At 43.5% G+C, this 21,853-nt stretch overlaps 1 protein-coding gene across 1 annotated transcript in view; it reads right to left on the reverse strand.

Annotated features, from left to right (window-relative positions):
• Positions 1–21,853, reverse strand: part of ITGB8 (integrin subunit beta 8) — a 154,946-nt gene that overhangs the window by 20,784 nt on the left and 112,309 nt on the right. Inside the window, exons 7-11 of the mRNA XM_077268726.1 lie at positions 21,151–21,246; positions 20,660–20,749; positions 18,957–19,091; positions 7,855–8,260; positions 5,104–5,326 (exon numbers count right to left, since the gene is read on the reverse strand). Coding sequence (XP_077124841.1) covers positions 5,104–5,326; positions 7,855–8,260; positions 18,957–19,091; positions 20,660–20,749; positions 21,151–21,246 — 950 coding nt within the window. The remainder of the gene's footprint in view (positions 1–5,103; positions 5,327–7,854; positions 8,261–18,956; positions 19,092–20,659; positions 20,750–21,150; positions 21,247–21,853) is intronic.

Below are 21,853 nucleotides of genomic sequence, written 5' to 3' on the forward strand. Positions count from 1 at the left end.
GCAAAACATAGTAATAGCACAAAAAATAAATAAAACTGTGATTGGTGTATCAGGCAGGAGCGTGACAAGGCAGATATCCATCATCACCCTGTGACTAGAAGCCAGGGATTTACATAGAGGTGACTAAATATTAAAGATCTCTTTTTAATTATGTACTGGGACATTTACCTGTACACAAACATGTTAGGGGTGCACCTAACATGACGTGTATGTCAACGGGAGCAGCTTAGTAGAGTAAAATGAGGTGACAACGGGAAGGCTACAAGTCCTGAGTTCCAGATGGGGTGCCATGTGTATGTGGAGGTCGCAGCATACTGACCTCATGGTTACCCTGGGGGATCTGGAAATTGAGGAATACTAGGAAGACATAGATCTCCTGGCACCACGTCCTTGCCCATGTGATAGTATGAAGCTCCACTACAACAGTATGTTAATATTTTTGCAGCCATATTGTGATATAAACATGGCGTAGTCATGGACCTTCTTCCACAATTCTGTTTTCCAGTAATCATAACTCTCACCTCTTATGTTTCCTGTGGCCTTGTTAGAAGGGTGAGAAAACTTTTTGCAAGTACAGACGGCCAGCCTTAATACATTTATATCCCCCAAAAAAGCTATTATTGTCCCAAATAATAATAAAGAGACAACCGCATGTTACCACATAGGCCACAAATGATCTGGAACATCAATATGTGGTTAACAGCAGGTCATAGAGTCTAAAAAAACAAGCCCAATAAAATGGCCCAATGGCCAGCCGACTGCCCGACATATACTACTATCTCCTCCATCCTATCCTCCCAGCTATTAACCAGTGTTGCTCCTCCAGTGATTTACCCTGTTATACTGCCTCCCCCACAAGATGTCTGCTCCCACCGGTCCCATGTAAGGAAAAGGAGGCAGCAAAGACAGTTGATATAGTAATCCTTTGTTAGGGAGGATAGTGTTTATGGAAATTGCGGATGTGTAATGAGTTTCGGTATTTACTAAGACAACAGCGTAGGAGCCGGACGCTATGAAGAACGGTTTCATATTCTGTAAAGGACATGAACCGTGAAAGCTTTGCCTTAGTACTACGAAAACATCTTCTGCATGCTGGATTGAAGGGAGTAGCTGTGTAAACAGATGGAGACGGTGATTTGCAGCTCGGCCACGGCTTGGCTTATATGTTTCTAGAATGTTTAACTCAGAGGGTAAAATGTAATAGTTACAGCTTTCAAAGGGAACCTGTCACATCGAATATGGCGTCCGATCTACAGGTGCCATGGTGCAGAGCTGGAAGAGCTAAGGGGGTTGATAGTTTGTGGGATTCGGCATCAATAGTATTTCATTCGATATTTTGCTTTTCCTATGCTTAGTAGTCCAGTGGGCAGACCTAATTGATTGACCGCTTCCCTCTGACCAATTACCAGATAGGACCGCCCACTGGACTCCTGCACATAGAAGGAGCAGACATTTATATGCGAAAGAACAAGCTGAAACTTTTCCCACAAAGCTATATATTAATCAAACCCTCCTTCTTTACAACTTGCTGCTCATATATACACTGTGTTCCAAATTATTATGCAAATAATATTTCCTCAAATTTTCTCTAATTTCTCTAATTTTCTCTGAATTGCAGTCATTGTTATTATCCAGTCATCTACTATTCTAGTATAATTGCAATGTTTTGGAACAAACTGCCTATGAAAACAGTATCTTTTTTAAAAAAAATAAACACTCAAAATGCATGTTCCAAATTATTATGCACAGCAGAGTTTTCAACCTTTTTTTGTTTATTTTGAACAAAAAAATGGTCAATTGTGAAGTTATAAGCATTATCAGCTTATTACAAAATGAAATCAAACAGTTTTCAATTGAAAACTTTATTCTAGGTGATGTTACATTTGCACATAGGACCCCTTGTTCGAAAGAAGCTTTTGAATGCTCTCGTCCATTGAATTTGTCAGTTTTTGGATGGTTTCTGCTTCAATTGTTTTGTATGTGGACCGAATACTCTCCCAGAGCTGTTGCTTAGATGTGAACTGCCTCCCGCCATCACAGACACTCCTTTTGATGATGCTCCAGAGGTTCTCAATGGGGTTGAGGTCAGGGGAAGATGGTGGCCACACCATAAGTTTGTCCTCTTTTATGCCCATAGCAGCCAGAGATGCAGATGTGTTTTTTGCATTATCATGCATGAAAATGATCTTGCTGCGGAAAGCACGGTTCTTCCTCTTGAACCACGGCAGGAAGTGTTGTTTTAGAAACTCCACATATATTATGGAGTTCATCTTTACCCCTTCAGGGATCATAAAGGGGCCGACAATCTCTCTCCCCATGATTCCAGCCCAAAACATTACTCCACCTCCTCCTTGTTGGTGCCTTAGCCGTGTTTTCATGGGGTGTCCATCCTCCACTCCATCCATCTGGACCATCGAGCGTTGCACGGCACTCATCGGTGAACAAAACAGTTTGGAAGTCAGTCTTCATGTATCGTTTGGCGCAATGGAGCGGTTTCTGTTTGTGTGCAGTGGATAGAGGTGGTCGACAGGATGGCTTACGCACAGCTCAACCTCTGAAGGACCCTGCATCTTGTTGTTCTGGGGACGTTGGAGGCACCAGCAGCTTCAAAAACTTGTCTGCTGCTATGACAAGGCATTTTTGCAGCTGCTCTTTTAACCTTAGGCAATTGCCTGTTGGAAAGAGTCCTCAATTTTTCCTTATCAGCACACACACGTGTGTGCTGGGAATCAGCTACATACTTCTTGATTGTGCGATGATCACGATGAAGTGTCTTGGCAATGTTGATTAGTCATGCCTTGACCTAAATACTCCACAATTTGTTGCTTCTCAGCAGCCGACACATAGTTACATAGTTACATAGTTATTAAGGTTGAAGGAAGACTGTAAGTCCATCTAGTTCAACCCATAGCCTAACCTAACATGCCCTAACATGTTGATCCAGGGGAAGGCAAAAAAACCCCATGTGGCAAAGAGTAACTCCACCATGGGGAAAAAAATTCCTTCCCGACTCCACATACGGCAATCAGACTAGTTCCCTGGACACATCCTTTTTCTTTCCCATTTTGGCAAAAAATGTAGTCTTGCCAAACTAATTTGCACAGGTATCTGCAATTGCTTTCAGTGATATAAAGAGCCCTGACACACATCACCATCAATGAGTTTAAATGACAAACAAAAAAATTCTATCCTTATCACTCCTAAACTCTTTGTGCATAATAATTTGGAACACAGTGTAGGACTGCATATACAATGTGACACTTTCCTGTACGCTGTGCTGTGGAATATGGAGTTATTTACTAGTCATAAACTACCAACAGGTGGGAGCGGACAGTGATATACAACGCTCCAGGGGTGAAATATAGTACGCATCAAGCATAATTAATGGAGCGCTTTGCGCTAGTGTTTTATATGGAACATAAATATAGATATTGCAGTCATCTAGCATCAGAATAGATTTTCCAGTTTATACATACATAACTTACTGAATTATGAAAAGCTACAACTTTCTAGATAATTTGTGTTATAACTCGCCAAAATAGTGAAAACGTCACTGGCCGTGGAGAAAAGCATTCTTATTTAGGACCTGAAATGCTACATAGATCGAGTCCTGCTCACCGCTTGGAGGTTGCTACACTTGTGAATGGACACATTAAAGACAAAAAAAGAAAAATTTGGGGAAATATCTGTGCAAGTTATGTGCCATCTATATTAAACCTTGTGGGAGTGCTTGTATAGAAAATGCAAGCTGCCTCTTAAGTAGCAATTAGGGATTAGCGAATATACTCGTTACTCGAAATTTCTCGAGCACGCTCGGGTGACCTCCGAGTATTTTTTAGTACTCGGAGATTTAGTTTTTATTGCCGCAGCTGAATGATTTGCATCTGTTAGCCAGAATAAGTACATGTGGGGGTTGCCTGGTTGCTAGGGAATCCCCACAGGTGATCAAGCAGGCTAGTAGCTGTAAATCATTCAGCTGAGGCGATGAAAACTAAATCTCCGAGCACTAAAAAATACTCGGGAGGTCACCCGAGCGTGCTCGGGAAATCTCGAGTAACGAGTATATTCGCTTATCACTAGTAGCAATCATAGAAGTCAATATCAACCCTTTAACGAGCTTTATTGCCATATGACTTAGGATAAAAGCTAAACCAGTGCAGAAAATGAAAATTGCCTTTTAACTTTTAAAGGGAACCTGCCGTCCAGTCTGCAGGCATCATGTTATATAGAGCAGGAGGAGTGGAGCAGATTAACATATAGTTTTGTGGGAAAAGATTCAGTATAACTTGTGCATTAATCATTTAAACCTCTGCTATTTCTAGGATTTGGGGTGCAGTGGGTGGTCCTATCAGTGACTGACAGCTTTCTTTGTTACATACAGGGATGGCTGTCAGTCACTGATAGGACCACCCACTGGACTGGAAATCTACATATCTATATCTATATAATAATCTACTCCATTCTTTCGAGTCTGTAACTTGGTGCCCAAAGATTGGATTTCCTTTCCATGGTGACAGGTTCCTTTTTGAGGTTAATTCACAAAGTAAAAAATAATATTTATTTGCAATCTAATTGAAGGGTCGTCAATGCTTTGATGTAGTACAAGCCCTCTGCATCGAAGCAGATAGAGTCGGAGTTGGAGTTAAGCTGGCCATTCATATCAGATATATATAGACCGAACTCGCCAATTTTATAGACTTCTCGGTGGAAGATGCAGACTCTTGCCAGATGGCAGATGTTGAGGAAACTAAGCGTCAGGCATCTGGGTCTCACTACCAATCTAACCCTCACACAATCCGTATTATTGCATAAGGGAAGCTGCTTCAAGATGGCTTACTGCGAGTTTAGCTAAGAATCAGGCAGTACAACTGGACAGACCTGACCATTAAAGACCAAGGCACTGAGTGGGCAGAACTCATAGAAACCAAGGAGACGAAGAGATCTGCAGTACTTATGGGCATGATATCAAACCCATATATTGACCTACTTGGAACAATTTAATGGTAGAGTTTATGAATTTGATGGTTGCCCACATATTTCATGCCATATAGTGTACATCCAAATACAAATACTATAGATAGCTAATAAAAAAATCTAACAAACCAGTTGTCTGTGCAGGTATTGCTACATCCAGAGCAGTATTGGCACAAAGGGCCAAAGCTTATGTCATTAGTGCACTCGCATTTGCCACATGCGCAGGTTCCCCTCCCACTGCATACAAGTCCATTAGAGTCCATACAGTGTTGCTTTGATGAGGAGCATTGACAACGGTCACCTTCCCAGCCGCTGTGACATCTACAGTGCCCATTCTTACATTCACCATTACCTAGCAGACAAACAAAGACAACTATTAATTGAAGTCTATTAATAAAACAGGCCATTTAGAATGGTCTACATTTCTGTGCTTATTAACCTGTTAGTATATCTTCCTAATAATATCTTTATTATTTCTAATACAAAGCTAAATCTATGCATAGCCAGAGTTACAAAAAATAGAATTTGTTCTGCCATGTGTCACCACTAGAGGGAGCATACTGAAAAAAAAAAAGCCGTAAGCCCCTGAGCTCCCCCTAGTGGCTGCCAAGCCCCAACCACTCTTTTCTTGTGTTTAACATAAATGTCAACTTCAGGACATTTTTGTAGCATTTCATTATACTGTTTAAAGATTGACTTTACTGGATAATTTACAAACTGATGTGTATTTTACAAGCCACGAGCATTCCAGGATAAATGATCCGGTTCTAGGGGTGTCTCGGAAAAACATTCCAAATTCTAATGTAATCCAGTGCTGTTTATAATGGCTCCCCTGCAGAGGAACGTCTGCTTAACATAACAAACAGCACACATTACTTGTAATACAACATTTCGCTCTCACAGTTTATGCCTTTTCACACACTGTGAATAACATACATGTTCACAGTGCCCATGAGTTAAAGCAGAGGGGGTCCTCCGGGCAGATGTCATACTGATCAGTGGAGTATTACGCCTCATTTCCTGAGCGAGTGTGTGCCGTAAGCTGTAAACCCCGCTCACTACCAGGATCTGACCCATTACTGGATGGATGTGTCAGCTAAGGCTTAAAAACATGACACAATCATCTGCAGCATGGAATACGGTATTCCGCCACGCACATGAGTGGCCTTCCACTCTTCCCTTCCCTGTCAGCAGGATGAGAATCCTAGTTTCAGAGCAGCTGGAGAGCTACGTGATGGAGACCATTATCTCAGAAAGAGCCAAAAAAAAAACCTGATTCACGTTGATTTTTTTTCATTCCTTTAGGAGCCCCAGTGTTTTTGATAACAAGTATATAGCAGCCTTCTGTAGAGCTATTCTTGCTGTAACCTGAATCCATCATGCTGGCGGCAGCTCTCTCACAAAGGCTATCCCACAAAAAATGTATCACCTATCAATAGATAAATATCTGATTGATCGCTGGGTGACCCCCATGGTTAGTAAGAGCAAAATCACTAGCACCTCCCATTGCTCCTCACTGTATGACCTCAGCGAGGAGGAGTATGAATGGAGTGGTGGTCACATAGTCACCCTGATGATCCACTGCATGTCTATAGGGCTGAAGGATGCAGCTAAGTTATGAAATTGGCAATTTCTGCCCGATACACATTGAATGGAGTCGTGCTGTATGACCACCACTACATTTATACTTTACTTGCTGTAGTTAATAAGCATACAGTCAGGAGGAATAGGAAGCAATCATAGATTTAAAGAGGTTGTCCACTACTTTAGAACTGATGACCTATCTTTAGGATAGGTCATCAATGTCTGATCGGTCAGGGTCCGACACCCGGAATCCCTCGCCGATCAGATGTTAGTATTCGCTTGTAAAGCTGCTCAGTCTTCTGATATTGGCCGGGGCTTGGTACCAGGGCTGTGGAGTCGGAGTCAGTGTCCATTTTGGAGTGAGTCAGTGTAAAATGGACTGACTCGGACTACTAAAATATATACGGTAATAAATTGGGTTCAGTAGTTCAGTGCAGGATGTGCTGTAAATGTTTTTAGAATAATTTTGGAAAGTTATAAAATGTCCTATAAATGTCTGTTCTATTCCTGATCTAAGGATCTCGGCTTTTAGTTGACATGAATCAGTGCTGCACTTTATGTACAAGTAGTGAGGTAGTGCTGTGGAGTCAGAGTTGGAGTCATGGAGTCGGAAGTCAGGGAAATTGAGGAGTTGGAGTCAGAGTTGGAGTAAATGGTTTGTGTTACTTACTTACTATACAGCTCTGCTTGGTACTACACATCCGCCTCCTATTCAAATCTGTAGAAGGTGGATGTGCAGTACCCTGCGGCGGCCACATCAGAAGACGGAGCAGCTCTAAAGTAGTGGACAACCTCTTTAAGGGCCAAGCTATGTACTGGGCTGTTTCTGGTGGCCATATAGACATTGAATTGAACAGTGGATGCACATGTGTTACCACTGATCCATATAAACTTTTCCTCACTGGACAGCATAAGGTAAAGAGAAACAGGGAGCTTGAGACCCCAGGTCTAGCAATCAGTGGAGGTCCCAGAAGAGGGTCCGTCAGCAAACATACAATTAACAGCCATGCAATGCACTCAGCTGTTTCTGTGGGCTCCATAGACAAAGGATGGAGCAGCAGACCACTCGTGTGACCACTATTCTACTTAAATTCCTCCTAACTGCAATTGGGCAGAATACAGTGAGGACAAGTTGGGGCTCAGAACCCATCTTCTAGTAATCAGAGGGGGCCTTATACATCATACATAAAACAACTATTTTGTAAACATTTGATCAAGTATTTTTATGAAATAACCCCTGAAGACATCTCAGAAATGTGAACACAGCTGACGACATTTCGTGGCTGAGCTACTTACCAGAACATAATTTTCCAAGGTTGTATGGGCAAGAAAAATTGTCCATTTCACAGTATTTCCCATAAATTTTTCCCAGTTTGGTTTTAGAGCAGTAGCATTTTCCACACAGACAGGTTCCTCGACCACTACACTCAGACTCAGATGAGGATTGCCTGCAGTTTTCAGCCTGAGGCTCCTTGTCTCCTGAGCCGCAGATGCCGTCTCTACATGGAACTCCTGGGCAATCGGGATGGACCTCGGTAACACACTTGTCTTTATGCCTCAGTGGACTGTTACACTGACAGGTGCAACTTTTATGAATCTTTATTTTAGCAGTTTCATTGAAACCAATAGGTTTAAGAATGATGTAGTTGTGTTCTCCTTCTACATCACAAGTGTCCATAGTCACTGATACATTGAAAAGTACCTAAAGAACAAGAAAACATTGACATTAAATCAAGCAATTGTACCAGCAAAGGACTTACCTACATCTCCTGCTGATTCCTTAGCTAGACCTGGCTTATAACTAGTCTTGTTTTATATCTAAGTATTGAGAAAACTCAAGTTTTATAGAAAGCTGAAAGGTTAAAACCTTTGTTCATGGAATCCTAGACACCAAACTCAACGCAACAATGACTTTCAGGTCATGTCGGTCAAATGAATCAAGTCTCACTGAAAGATTTTATGATGCTGGAAGCCAAGGAGTGTAATGCAGTTAGGCACTAGAGACTGGCGTAGAGCGAGAGCAGAGACTGTATTTGGGATAGGACCTCCTAAAAAAACACCATCATAAACTGCTAACACCTTACTTGGCTAGTGAAAAAGTACATACCATCCCGCGTAAGCCCTCTACTTAGCCACACTCTGTCCTTCTGGCAGCAGAGCAAAAAGAGACTTAAACTTAAACCGTTCTGTTTTATTATATCTCTCTCATTCAGTTCCTCGGTCAGAGACGGAAATCTGGACATACAATAAAACCCGTCAAATGACATTAGTCAGCTACTAACTACAAAAACAAAAGTGCATTTAAAATCACACCTGTGATCTACCAGAAAAATGTATAAAAGGCTTTTTAGGGAACATGACATATAGGAAATGGGTTTGTAATGTCTAAAGATTTCTGTGCAGAGATATGTCATTGCTTGAATGTATGAGCCCAAAGTGAAATGGTGAACTGTAAGGTCCTGATGAGGACAGTCCCTATTCTGAGCTGTGTTAGGTACCTTGTGTGGATGCACATCACCATCTGCATCAATAACTACTTCTTGCCTGGTGTGGATACTGGCAAGTATATGTGAACATTGACATGGATGGTGATTTGAATCCACAAACTCGCTGTGACAATGAGAAACTGAGAATTGTTATCCCACGGAAAACTAACTATTAATGGCCCCACAGGGCACCAACGCAACAAAGATAACCGAAAAAAAAGGGAACTTAGGTGCCAGGACAGAGGGAAATAATACAAATGATCAAAAAATTTCTTTTTAGAGATAGAAATAGTAAAAGCAAGGAAATACCAATAGTTCCAGTGATATGAACAATGGCTAAAATTGGTGGGTGAGCCACAGTGGGAACCCAAGGTAATTGGTTCTGATACAGAAGATTATTCATGAATAAATAATCAGCGGTACATAGTCATAAGCGCATATAAAGAGTGACCGAACAAAAATGCCTTGAGTCTCGCATCTCAATACCCAGCACTGCCGCCGGCACTTGGGATCGGAGTGTGCAGCTGTATGTATTTTTATGCAGCTGAGCGCTCCGGTTCGAGTGCCGGCGGCAGTGCTGGGTATTGAGAAGCGAGACTCGTGCGAGTTTCTCGCAAGTATGACCCCGGCCTTAATACTCAACTCACGGTAAGAATCATAAGTAATGGAAGTAAATGTTCAATAACAGAGGGGTTCACCCACCAAACACCTGATTTGCGTTTCACTGTGGCTTCATTAGGAGTCTCTATTAGAGATGATCGGTGTTCGAGCTGAACTGTTTGCCAATTTCAAATTCAAGCTGTTTTGGGCGGTGTTCAAGTCGTTCATCGAACTCGAACAATTTGCTTAAATTTCGGATGTTCGAGTTTCTGTTCGATAATGTTCGTTCACCAAAAGCCCAGCTTGATTTTCACATTAAAACTGTTTATAAATGTTAATAGACTGTTTCAGTGTATAGTGGGCGGGGCGGGGGATTGATCTGTGCTGAAATAACGCCGATCTCCATTTTTTTTCTTTCCCGCATTTACAGTGGGGCGGTGCAGTCTCTCAGCCTATCAGCAATGCACACACACATCAATGTGCATGTGATGCACACCAGCAAGGGCATGTTTCATTGGCTGTGTATGTCACATGTCCTTGCCCTATAAGAACCAGCCATTTGCCCCGTCGCCACCATTTCCTCACTGCTTCAGCTTAGTGTTAGACGGCACCGCTGCTGCTGTGGCCGCTATACATTCTAAGACTGTGAATTGCGAGCGAATTTGCAGTTAGATAGAGAGAGATAGGTTTAGGGAGTCGGGACTAGTTGTAATATCAGCCCTTTTCAGGGTAGGTTACAGCAGTTCTTAGCACTTTTTGCCAGGCAGGTCTGTGCCAGTGCTGTGCAAGTGTTTGTCACAGCATTTGGTGTAATCTAGCTCAGCCAATCCTTTTGGGCTAGTAGCATTTTCTGGTAGTCATCTGAGTAGCCCGCCTGTAAAGCTAGCTACACCGCCTGTGTATCTAAATTTTTACTGCATCTAACCCAGTAAATCGTTTTGGGCCTAATAGCAGTGTCTGCACGTCAGCGGAGTAGCCCGCCTGTGAAGCTAGCTGGTGTTGAGCGCTCTCCGACATCGAGACCACCACATTTTGATCAAGGCAATATAATATCTCCGCCTGCAACTTCCTCACAGACCAGCAGTTTGCCAGGGACACCCTACTCAACCCCGTCTAAGCACGGCAGCCAGCCCTCGGTCCCTCAGATGTGGACAAGTAAAAGACCATTTCCTCCTAGCCATGACAAAGCTAAGAGGTTGAATTTCACCATCTGCAAGATGTTGGCTACAGAAATGCTGCCTTTCTGGACACAGAGGATTTTCGAGACCTTATGTCCGTCGCAGTGCCCCAGTACCAGATGCCCAGTCGCCACTACTTCTCAAAGAAAGCTGTGCCTGCGCTACACCAGCATGTCGCACACAACATCACAGCTTCCTTGAGAAACTGTGTGTGTGACAGGGTGCATTTCACCACAGACACTTGGATGAGTAGACATTGACAGGGGCATTACATGTCGTTGACTGGGCACTGGGTAACTATGGTGACAGCAGGAGAAGGGGCTGCTGTCCAAGTTTTGCTGTCCGCACGAGTTGCGCATCGATCCTCTGTATCTATAAGTTCCTCCACTGCTTCTGCCTCCTCAACCTCCTCTCGGTCCTCCACCTGCACCCAAAGCCTGTCTGGTAATGCCACCCGCGTTCTAACTGCGCAGAAGGAATCCTGCACACCTCCTTACTATGCTGTCATCAGGGCTCAACGGCATCAGGCGGTGTTTACCTTGAAATGTCTGGGAAATGTGAGTCACACAGCTGAGGAGTTGTTGTCAGCTCTGGAGACCGAGTTCTATCAATGGTTGTCTCTACTGAACCTGCAGCCAGGGAAGGCCGTGTGAGACAATGCTGCAAACCTGGGTGCGGCCCTTCGCCGGGGCAATGTTACACACGTGCCTTGTATGGCTCACGTTTTGAACCTGGTTGTCCAGCAATTTTTATCCCACTATCCCGGACTAGATGGGCTTCTGCAGAGGGCACGGTCGCTGTGTTCTCACTTCCGCCGTTCGCATCCCGCAGCTCAATGATTTACATCTCTACAGAAGTCGTTGGGCCTGCCAGTTTACCGACTGAAATGCGATGTGCCCACACGGTGGAATTCAACTCTGCACATGTTGAAGCGACTGTGGCAGCACCGACGAGTCCTGGTGCAATACGTTATGACAAATAGCCTAGGCCAACGAGATCCAGAGGTGGGGCAAATCACGCTGCAGGAGTGGTCTCAGATCAGTCCAGTGACAATGTAGACAGACTAATGTTCATCAAGATGAACAAATCCTGGATCCGCAAGGACTTTTCTACCCCTGTGACATCCTGGGGAGACTAAAAGCTTGATGATTTTTGAAAATCACCTCACCAACCATTTTAAGAAACTCTGGCGAAATTGGTGTCACTTAAGTGGTGTCTGTGGCCCAATTTTTGGAAAAAATGGAGACTCTTTTTGGACTCCCCTTGCTGTGTTTTACATGACGTTGGAATCGTCAATTCCAGGTTTTAACCTTTAGAAACTACATACACTATGGCTTGGGGTAACACAGATGGTTGAGTCTGCAGAGCTGTTTACTCATTCTATGGCCTGGGATTCAGAGGTCGGCTCCAAAGCTTCAGTGTCTGCTAGTCAGCAGAGTAGCCCACCCATGAAGCAAGCTACACCGCCTGTTTATCTAAGTACTAATTTTTAACTGCATCTAGCCCAGGCAATACTTTGGGCCTAGTAGCAGTGTCTGCTACTCAGCAGAGTACCCCACCCATGAAGCAAGCTACACCGTCTTCTTCCTTTCTCAATGTAACCCCTCGGCTCTGGGGTGTCCGCTCTTCCTCCAGCTCTCTCCTCACTACCGCGTGTATTCACACTGTGGCAAATCTTTTGGGCCCAGGCATAAGAAGTCGTCGAGGTAATGGATAATATGTGCCCCCTTAGAACCGTCCATGACGACCCATTCGAGGAAGCAACTAAACGCCTCAAATAGTGAGCAGGATATGGAGCACCCCATGGGCAAACAGAGACCTATGTAGTATGCTCCTTCACAGAAGCAGCCCAATAGGCGGACACTATTCGGAGGCACAGCTAGTAACCGGAACGCCCCCTCAATGTCTGTTTTGGCCATTAGGGTGCCCCTTCCCAACTTCTTGACCTGCCTGATTGCCTCGTCAAAGGAGGTACAGTGTATAGTACTGTACTTGGTTCCGCGCCGATGTTGTCGTTTACTGACCTGCCCCTTGGATATGACAAATGGTGGATTAGTCTGAATGTATTGGGTTCCTTTTTTGGCACGACTCCCAACGGGGGTACCACTATGTCTTCTAAGGAAAGTGTTCTGAATGAACCCGCCATTCTACCTAAAGATATTCCTTTTTTAAATTTTTTTGTCACGACGTCTGGGTGTTGGTAGGCTGATTTTAGATTTTTACTCCAGCCTTTCTTGATTTTAGAAGGGCATGACATGCCTATATTTGTATCTCCTCCTCCTTTAACTCCTCCACCTCTTTTCTTTTCGCATGACTATATGTACTTGTGACTTTTCCATGTGTTTGTTGTGTCTTCTCAGCAGTTTGTCAGCTTTTGGACACCTTTTAAGGTGTTTTCTATGTGTTTGTGTTTGCCTGCCATTGGTTTCAATGGGGTTCGACGGTGTTCGTCGAACGTTCGACGAACATTCGTCTAACACGCCCCAATTCGAACACTAGCGGGGTGGCTCAACATTAGTCTCTATGACAATGCTAAATCAATGAGCACATTGGGATGCACTTGGGGGGTTGAACACAGTTTTGTTTTTGCAATAGCGCTCAGTTTAAACTGAGCATTTTTCCTGCAGTTTTCGCTGCATTTTTACGAGCAGAATGGTTGTAAAACAATTGGGAATATTTACTTTATATTAATATACAGGATATTACATTTACTTAATATTTAGATCAATTATTTTGTGGCAATTTTTTCCAATTTACTGTGCATTTTTGGCATACTAGGTGTTAACTTTAAAAAACGCAGTATGCTCTAGGTAACAATTGCATTTTCTTACAGGTTCCTATATCAGCAGGAAAACGCATGAAACCTGAGTGTTTGAAAATAGTGTTTAAAAAAATAAAAGAAGAAACATGCTTGGTGTATTTTAAAAGACAAAATAAAAAAAGAAAATCCTTCAAAAATTGTATTAAAAGGTCACCAAGCGTATGGCAAATTAATGTACATGGCACCAAGGAACATTTGAAATCAATATATTTCATATACTGGAATATACCCAACCAAAAAAAATCACTGAGATATTGGGAATAGAAGATCATGGTCACAGTTTTGAAATAACTCATAGAAAAATACAGACATGTTTTATTATCTGCATTTTTCTGAGCTCCTCACAGCTGATACATGACCAAAGACCACATCAAAGTTGAAGGTGCGTGCAAACAAAAAGCCTGTAACAGCCAAATGTGCAAAATGTTTACTGAAACTCAACAGCAAAAATGATTTTTAGCCCCAGATTTAGTTAAAAAAAACCCAACACATCAACATTTGCAATTTTTGGTTCCCTTAACGAAGCAGAAAAAGTCTTTGAAGCCGCTGTGTGCACTATGTCTTAGAGAAGGATCCTCTATAGGACATCTACACCACTAAGTAGAGACTCACAGAACGACCATTATAAGATTTGCTGGAGCCTGGACTGTGACATGGTCAGACATTTTGGCAACAGACTGCAATGATGAAAAAAGTAACTGAAGGTGGGAAGTGCAGATGGAATAGTTTGACACTTATAATCTACAGTTTGTGCAATCATTTCCCATAACAGATGTGTAGGTCGAAGCAAGGTCAAACACACGCCATAAAGTGAGGCTCCGTTTTAGAACTCTTCCAAAGAAAAAGGCAGGGAATGGGTGAAATGTCAAATTCTGCCACTATAGCAACATGCAGAAAAATACCGTATTTTCCGGCGTATAAGACGACTTTTTAACCCCCGAAAATCTTCTTAAAAGTCGGGGGTCGTCTTATACGCCGGGAATCGTCGTGTACGCCGGTGTATATGGTGGGTGGGGAGGGGGCGTCTCACAGGAAAGTGAGTAATCCCCATTACCTTATCCTAGCGGTGCAGCGTGGGGGTGTCGGTGCTGGGAGCGGCGGCAGCTGCTGTGTTCTGGTGCGGCGGCTCCTCTTCTGTGTGGGGCCTCTGTGCTGTGGGGTGGCGGCGGCAGCGGCGTATCTTTATCCAGTTGGGGCTCCTCCGGCATCTCCTTAGCCCTGGAGGCCCCGCCGCAACTCCATCGGTGCAATGTGGTGGCCTCCGGGAAAATGGCCGCTGCTCAGATTCAGATCTCGTGTCCCGAGATTTCGGGACGAGATCTGAATCTGAGCAGCGGCCATTTTCCCGGAGGCCACCGCATCGCACCTATTGAGCTGCCTCCGGGAAAATGGCCGCTGCATTGCACCGATGGAGTTGCGGCGGGGCCTCCAGGGCTAAGGAGATGCCGGAGGAGCCCCAACTGGATAAAGATATGCCGCCGCCACCGCCACCTCACAGCACAGAGGCCCCACACAGAAGAGGAGCCGCCGCACCAGAGCACAGCAGCCGCCGCACCAGAGCACAGCAGCCGCCGCACCAGAGCACAGCAGCCGCCGCGCCAGAGCACAGCAGCCGCCGCCGCCACTCCCAGCACTGAGACCCCCACGCTGCACCGCTACGATAAGGTAATGGGGGATACTCACTTTCCTGTGAGACGCCCCCTCGGCATCAGGATCACTCCCCCCCCCCCCCCAAAAGGCACATATTCACCGGCCCTATAAGACGACATAGGGTGTATAAGAAGACCCCCGACTTTTAAGAAGATTTTATATTTTAACTGGTAAAGTTGGGGGGTCGTCTTATACGCCCAGTCGTCTTATACGCCGGAAAATACGGGGTAGTTTATTTGGATATTAATTTTGTTCGTTACTGTAAGGCTGTGTGCACATGTTGCTTTTTTTTCACGTTTTTTCGCTATAAAAACGCGATAAAAACGCATAAAAAACGCATACATATGCATCCTATCATTTAAAATGCATTCTGCAATTTTTGTGCACATGATCCGTTTTTTTCCCGCGAAAAAAACGCATCGCGGTAAAAAACGCAGCATGTTCATTAATTTTGCGTTTTTTTTCACGTTTTTCTCGCTGTATAATGCATTGGGAAAGCTCCGGAAAAAAACGTGAAAAAAACACGCAAAAAAACGCGGTAAAACGCGAAAAAAACGCAAGCAGGTTTCTTGCAGAAAATGTCCAGTTTTCTTCAGGAATTTTCTGCAAGAAATTCTTACGTGTGCACATACCCTAACAGTAAAACATCATAATGTTATAAAATGATGTATCTGATGTAATACATGGAGGCCGTATCCATAGCAAAATCACTATGAACTTGGTTTAAAGAAATGGCTGTAGTGACAGGAAAATGGGAAACAAACATACATTAAATTTATATTTTGCAGACATGCTACATCTCCAATAGTTTCAGACGGTCCCAGGGAAATGGTAAAAGTATCTTTTTAATGCAAAAATTGAAAAAAACTGCTCTTATGCTGGGTCCAAGAAAATGGGGCAGGGCGAGTCTTTGCTATTTGTTTCTATGACCTTCTTTGACATGCACAGGAAAAAGTGATTAATGATGGATCTTTATTTCCTTATTAATAAAATAGCAGCTCTGTAGTTGGGTCGTGTGATCTCATGGTGACCCTCTGATAATCACCTGGCTTTATGTTCTCTGAAGATGGTCATTACCTTAGTCACCAGAACTACCTGTATGATGAAAATAAATGGATAATACCACTGAGGTTCTCTGGGATAAATAAAAACTTCTATCATAGATACTGATGATGCTTGGACAGCTCCTGGCACACGGTTAAGGCTCCCATACAGATATCTACAGGTCTAGCTGACAGTCTGATGTGTATGGAGGCCTCCAGACTGTCTCACTATAGATGATGTTGGATGACAGAAAATATAAACCTCCGCCAGAGATATATGACAGATGCTCTCTCATAGAGAACACAGGAGAGCTCGGCCAGCTGGCTGAGCTCGCCTATGTAATGGAGAGTCGGACCGACAGCTATCTAAAGGGTATTCCAGGCTTTCAAATGTACAAGATCACAGTTCAGCCCTCCTAATTAAATACTAAAATCCAGCAGCTTATTTCGGAGATTAGAGGTGACTCTGGTCACAAAGTTACCACAGCAAGCAGAGTACTGGCTCTAGCTCTCAATGTGATAGTCTGTTGAAGCGGCATGGGATTTATAGCAGAGCATAGAGGAATACAATGCAAGGTTCAATACAAGAATCTAGAGAGATTCTGAAGTGAGGTAAAAGAGAAGAAAGTACAACATATATATATATATATATAAAAGTGCACCGTGTGATACACAATTAGATGGGGGTGCAGAAATGCTGGACTGTTTCTTTAAAAAGGACATGTCACCTCCGCTAATGTGTTTCAGCAAATATTTTAATTTCCCAATTCTGGAGCATCTTTTCTTATTCATTGTGCAATTCTCGTTACTCCTAGTTGAAATCAGAATACATTGAGCACTGAGGGTTACAAATTGGGGACTAGTGATGAGCGATCGTACTCGGATAGCGTGTTATCAGAGCATGCTAGGGTGTTATCCGAATATCTTGAGGGTGTTTGAGTAATATGTTTGAAAACGTGTGGCTGCATGTTTTACGGCTGTTAGACATCCGCAACACATGCGGGGATTCCCTAACAAACAGGCAATCCTGGCATGTGTTCAGGCTGTCTAACAGCCGAGAATCATACAGCCGCAGGAACATATTATCCGAGCACGCCAAAGACACTCGGCTAACACCGGATCATTCTCAGATAACACGTTATCCGAGCACGTTCACTCATCACTATTGGGGATGTGTCCCTGCAAACTCTCACATTATAACACATAATAACTCCCATAGACCAAAGACCTAGGGATGCAAACTGGTGCAAACTACTATGCCAACCATTATAAAATCATTCTTTATTGAGGTATGTCTAAAATAACAATAACAGACAAATAAAAAATGAAGATTGCCTCAATGGTCTGCGCTGGGTGGAGGACCACCTTACAAAAACAATGTCATACAATAGTATTAAAACGTGCATGTAGTTTACATCACAATCGGTGGCATCCACGAGAGGGATACCTAATATTATAGTGTGAATTCAGAGCCTATTAGGTGCATTCACCATCACATATTCATCTGTTCACAGATTTCCTAACCCCCACATATTCTAAGGTTGGATGGCGCAAACATTGTATATGTATGTATCACTTCTACACAGTCTGCCTTATAGTCAGTCAGTATATCACTACACAACCCCAAAGGCAATTGCCTCTATGAGAGGAGAACATTTTTTACCAATTTCCGTAGTATATTCATAAGTCGCTTAAGCATGAATTCAATAAGTGCATAGTGCTGAGAGATCAATTATCCATGCACCCTGTCATACCAAAGGAACACAATTGCCGGCAAAGTTTAAACAAGCAGGTTCTATGCACATCCATAAAGAAAATGGGCGAAACGAGGGTAGTCCGAGCCCCAAAATCTCACACTGTCCAATCAGTGCTCTGCCAGTCTGGACAATGTAGAGACACACACATTTGGCAAGATAATGACATCACCCAGGAGGAGTCAACTCATGAATTTCTAATAGGAACAACAGAGGAACATAGAAGATGCTCCAGAATCGTCATTTCACACCTGCTCTCAATCATGCTATTCATTAATGTGTACACCTTGTTCGCTTCGTAATGGGCAAAGAGGATTTTTTCCTCATGTCAGGCTCCCACATGGAGATTGTGTACAGAATTACTTTTTTAACAGCAATGACAAGGAATTGACCAAAAATGAGGTTTCTGGAAGTGATTGTTCTGCATCAGAGAACATATTAAAACCAAGAAGAAAGCATGAGGTTTAGTTTTGGCTTGGAGAATTAGGGTGCCTGTGGGGTGCACTTATATAGAGCTGGTCAGCCCACCTGTTCTAATAGTATGGGGGTCACCAGTAGGCTATAAGATAGACACTGCACTACACTTATCTGTGTGACTGGCGCTCTATACTTCTCCGTGTGCACTTATGACACTAGGCCGCCCTCCTCCATGAAAGATAGGTGTGTGAGCGGTTGTTTCATCAGTATTTTGCACCTCTGTAGCATCCGCCTTTATCATGGTGGTCTGCTGTATCCTGTAGTGCATTCATATTGGGTCTTGGTGATGGTAAATATGGCTGCCTTTCTTCCATGAGGTTAGTTGAGCTCATTCAGTGTAGTAGGTGATGTATTTCTGCAGCTGTGGAGAATATTTACATTGGCTGTACCTTATCATTGCTCTGTACATTACGACATCCTTCTATCCCAGAATGTCTGCTCCCATCTGGACATATAGCAGTAATATTTACAGAAATGCCCTTCATCGGATTATCCACTTGAATCCTCATTTCGGAGAGAAGTGCCTGCAGAGAATACATCACAGATGACATTAGATATAATTACAGTGGTGTCCATCCTTTTATTTCATGAGTGGGTTTGTCACAATAGGTTGATTCCTATGCATAAAGAAAGCCCTGTAAGCGCTGCTCATGGTCCCCCGTGAACCACATGGCTCTCCGAACAGCACAGCGCCATTTCATCATGGCAAAATTTACCAACACAGTAGATATGTCCGATTATCCACCACCCTCGGATCCTTCAGATGGAACCTGAAAACCCATCTCTTCAGGAAAGCCTACAGCCTGCAATAACCATTCTGCTGCCTTACCACCACCTGAGCTGAAGCATCACCAACCACCCGAGCTGCCGCCTCACCAACCAACCGAGCTGCCGCCTCACCACCACCCGAGCTGCCGCCTCACCAACCACCCGAGCTGCCGCCTCACCACCACCCGAGCTGTCGCCTCACCAACCACCCGAGCTGCCGCCTCACCACCACCACCCGAGCTGCTGCCTCACCACCACCAGAGCTGCCACCTCACCACCACTAGAGCTGCTGCACCCCCGACCTTCTGTCTCTTCCCCATTATCCCATAGAATGTAAGTCCGCAAGGTGCTATATAAACAAATAATAATAATAATATGTGTCAGAAGAAAAACAGGCTAATAGGTTCAATTAGGCTTATAGGTCTAATCTTCTTAAAGAGCCAATCAACATCCCGATGATGTCTCCAGTCAGAGCTAAAACTCTGCACCGGAATCACGAAGCTTGCAGGACCCTGGGGGTCCTGAGCACTGCAAGACCGCCGACTGTTAATAAACGTCAGCGCTGCACAAAGCCCAGCAAGTGCCAACGTTTATCTACAGTGGGCGATCCGGAACTGGTTAAAAGGACTGTCCACTACCCAAGGGTGTTCATTTAATAATACTTTTCAATAAAACAAATATTGTTGATGTACCTGGATGGTCCGCTACCATCTCCTTTGGATCTAAGCAGCACCTTCAGTGTTGATCCATACCCCTGAAGCAAGGGTTGGAACTACTTCTTACAGAGGAAGCAGCAGCTATTAACCTACTAGGATGGTTTGAATGCCCAGACGAGGCATGTGTTTAGGTGACTAACAGTATAAAGGGCTGGTTAGGAAGGGAAATTAGCAATAAACACACAAATGCTGTTGGGTTGGAGGGCATGGGGGATCTGACAGGATACCTTTAAAATTTGGCATTTAAAGGCGAAGTTTTACCTACTTTCCTTTGGTGTTGGAGAACATCCCCTTTTGGACCATTGAGAACTATTTGACCTGGAAGCCTGACCAGTGCATACTCCGCTCACCACACCCAGACCACAGACTGTCCACCCTTGAAGTCTCCTTGGATACTTATCTCCAACACATAAGTGGTGGGCTGAATTGTCACTTTTTCTATTTCTGGCAATTAGCATTTGCCTTGTGGAGTTTTTCCTCCCTCTGGATCAGCACGTTAGGCTATCAGTTGTACTCGATAATTAAGTATTCCAATTAAACGGAGCAGCAGGTAAGACTGAATATCCATTGGCTCATGTTTCGTACCCCCTAAATCCTTGCGCACTGACCTGGTAAGCTTCAACCACCACATTCTTAATATTTGACGTAGTGTCATCCAGTTTCTTGGCTACTGTTCCTGGCAGCAATGGTAAAAGATCCTATAAAAGTGAAAAAACAAAAGTCATTTACAACTAAAGAGAAAAAAATCTTTTACGGCTATGTGCCCACGTCGGGGATTCGTGTGCGGATTTTTCAGCACCATTTTTTAAAAATCCGCAGGTAAAACGCACTGTGCTTTACCCGCGGATTTACCACGGATTTCCAGCGTTTTTTGTGCCTGCAGAAAATACAACGCAGCGTTTCCGCGCTGTATTTTCCGCAGCATGTGCACCGCGGATTTTGTTTTCCATAGGCTTATATGGTACTGTAAACCGGATAGAAAACTGCTGCGAATCCGCAGCGGCCAATAAGCTGCGGATCCGCAGCCAGATCCGCAGCCAAATCCACAACGTGTGCACATACCCTAAAAGAACCACAATTATTTATTTTATTTCTTTACCTTATACCAATTGAAGGTGCTTCCCCGGACAGCAAATAGACCGTAGACATGGTTGTCTGCCAATTTATCCCCCAGCAAACCCAGAGATGGATACTCCTGTAAGGAAATACAATTCCATCAGCTATTCAAAACATGAAGCAGGTTGTGCACCTGGGTATGACTTCACCAAGTGTGTTATCATGGACAGTGCTTGATATTCCTGTTTCCTGACATTGCTTTTATATGATCTCTGTATAGGGAAACTTATTTTAGCCGAACACAACAATGGACCCTAATAAAAATCCATTTTAGTCTATGGTGGAGAGGGTATGCTGGTGTACAGAATGTACTTTGTCCAGCACTACTATGAATTTTGTTCTTCTCTCCAGATGACGGAAAGAACAACAGAATTTGCAACACATAAACCAAACAGGAATGTTAATATCAATTTGTATACCGCGACATATGTTACTAATCGCATGTGTGTAAAATGTGTTCCAAATACAGCAAATATGATCTGATCCCGATAAAACAAATTCATTTTTTTAAATACTAAAATTACTTTCAATCCCTGCCCAAACAAATTTCAGATTGTTCCTCATAGTTCTTATGCTTCGTTTCTGCCCCCCACAAACTTTTAATGGTCATATCTACTTCCAATACTGTATTTTTTATGTCATTTTCAATGTGGAAATACTATGGATAAAATTTGCTGTGAAAATTT

Source organism: Ranitomeya variabilis, chromosome 6, assembly GCF_051348905.1.
Source record: "Ranitomeya variabilis isolate aRanVar5 chromosome 6, aRanVar5.hap1, whole genome shotgun sequence".
In the NCBI taxonomy this organism is placed as follows: Eukaryota; Metazoa; Chordata; class Amphibia; order Anura; family Dendrobatidae; genus Ranitomeya; species Ranitomeya variabilis.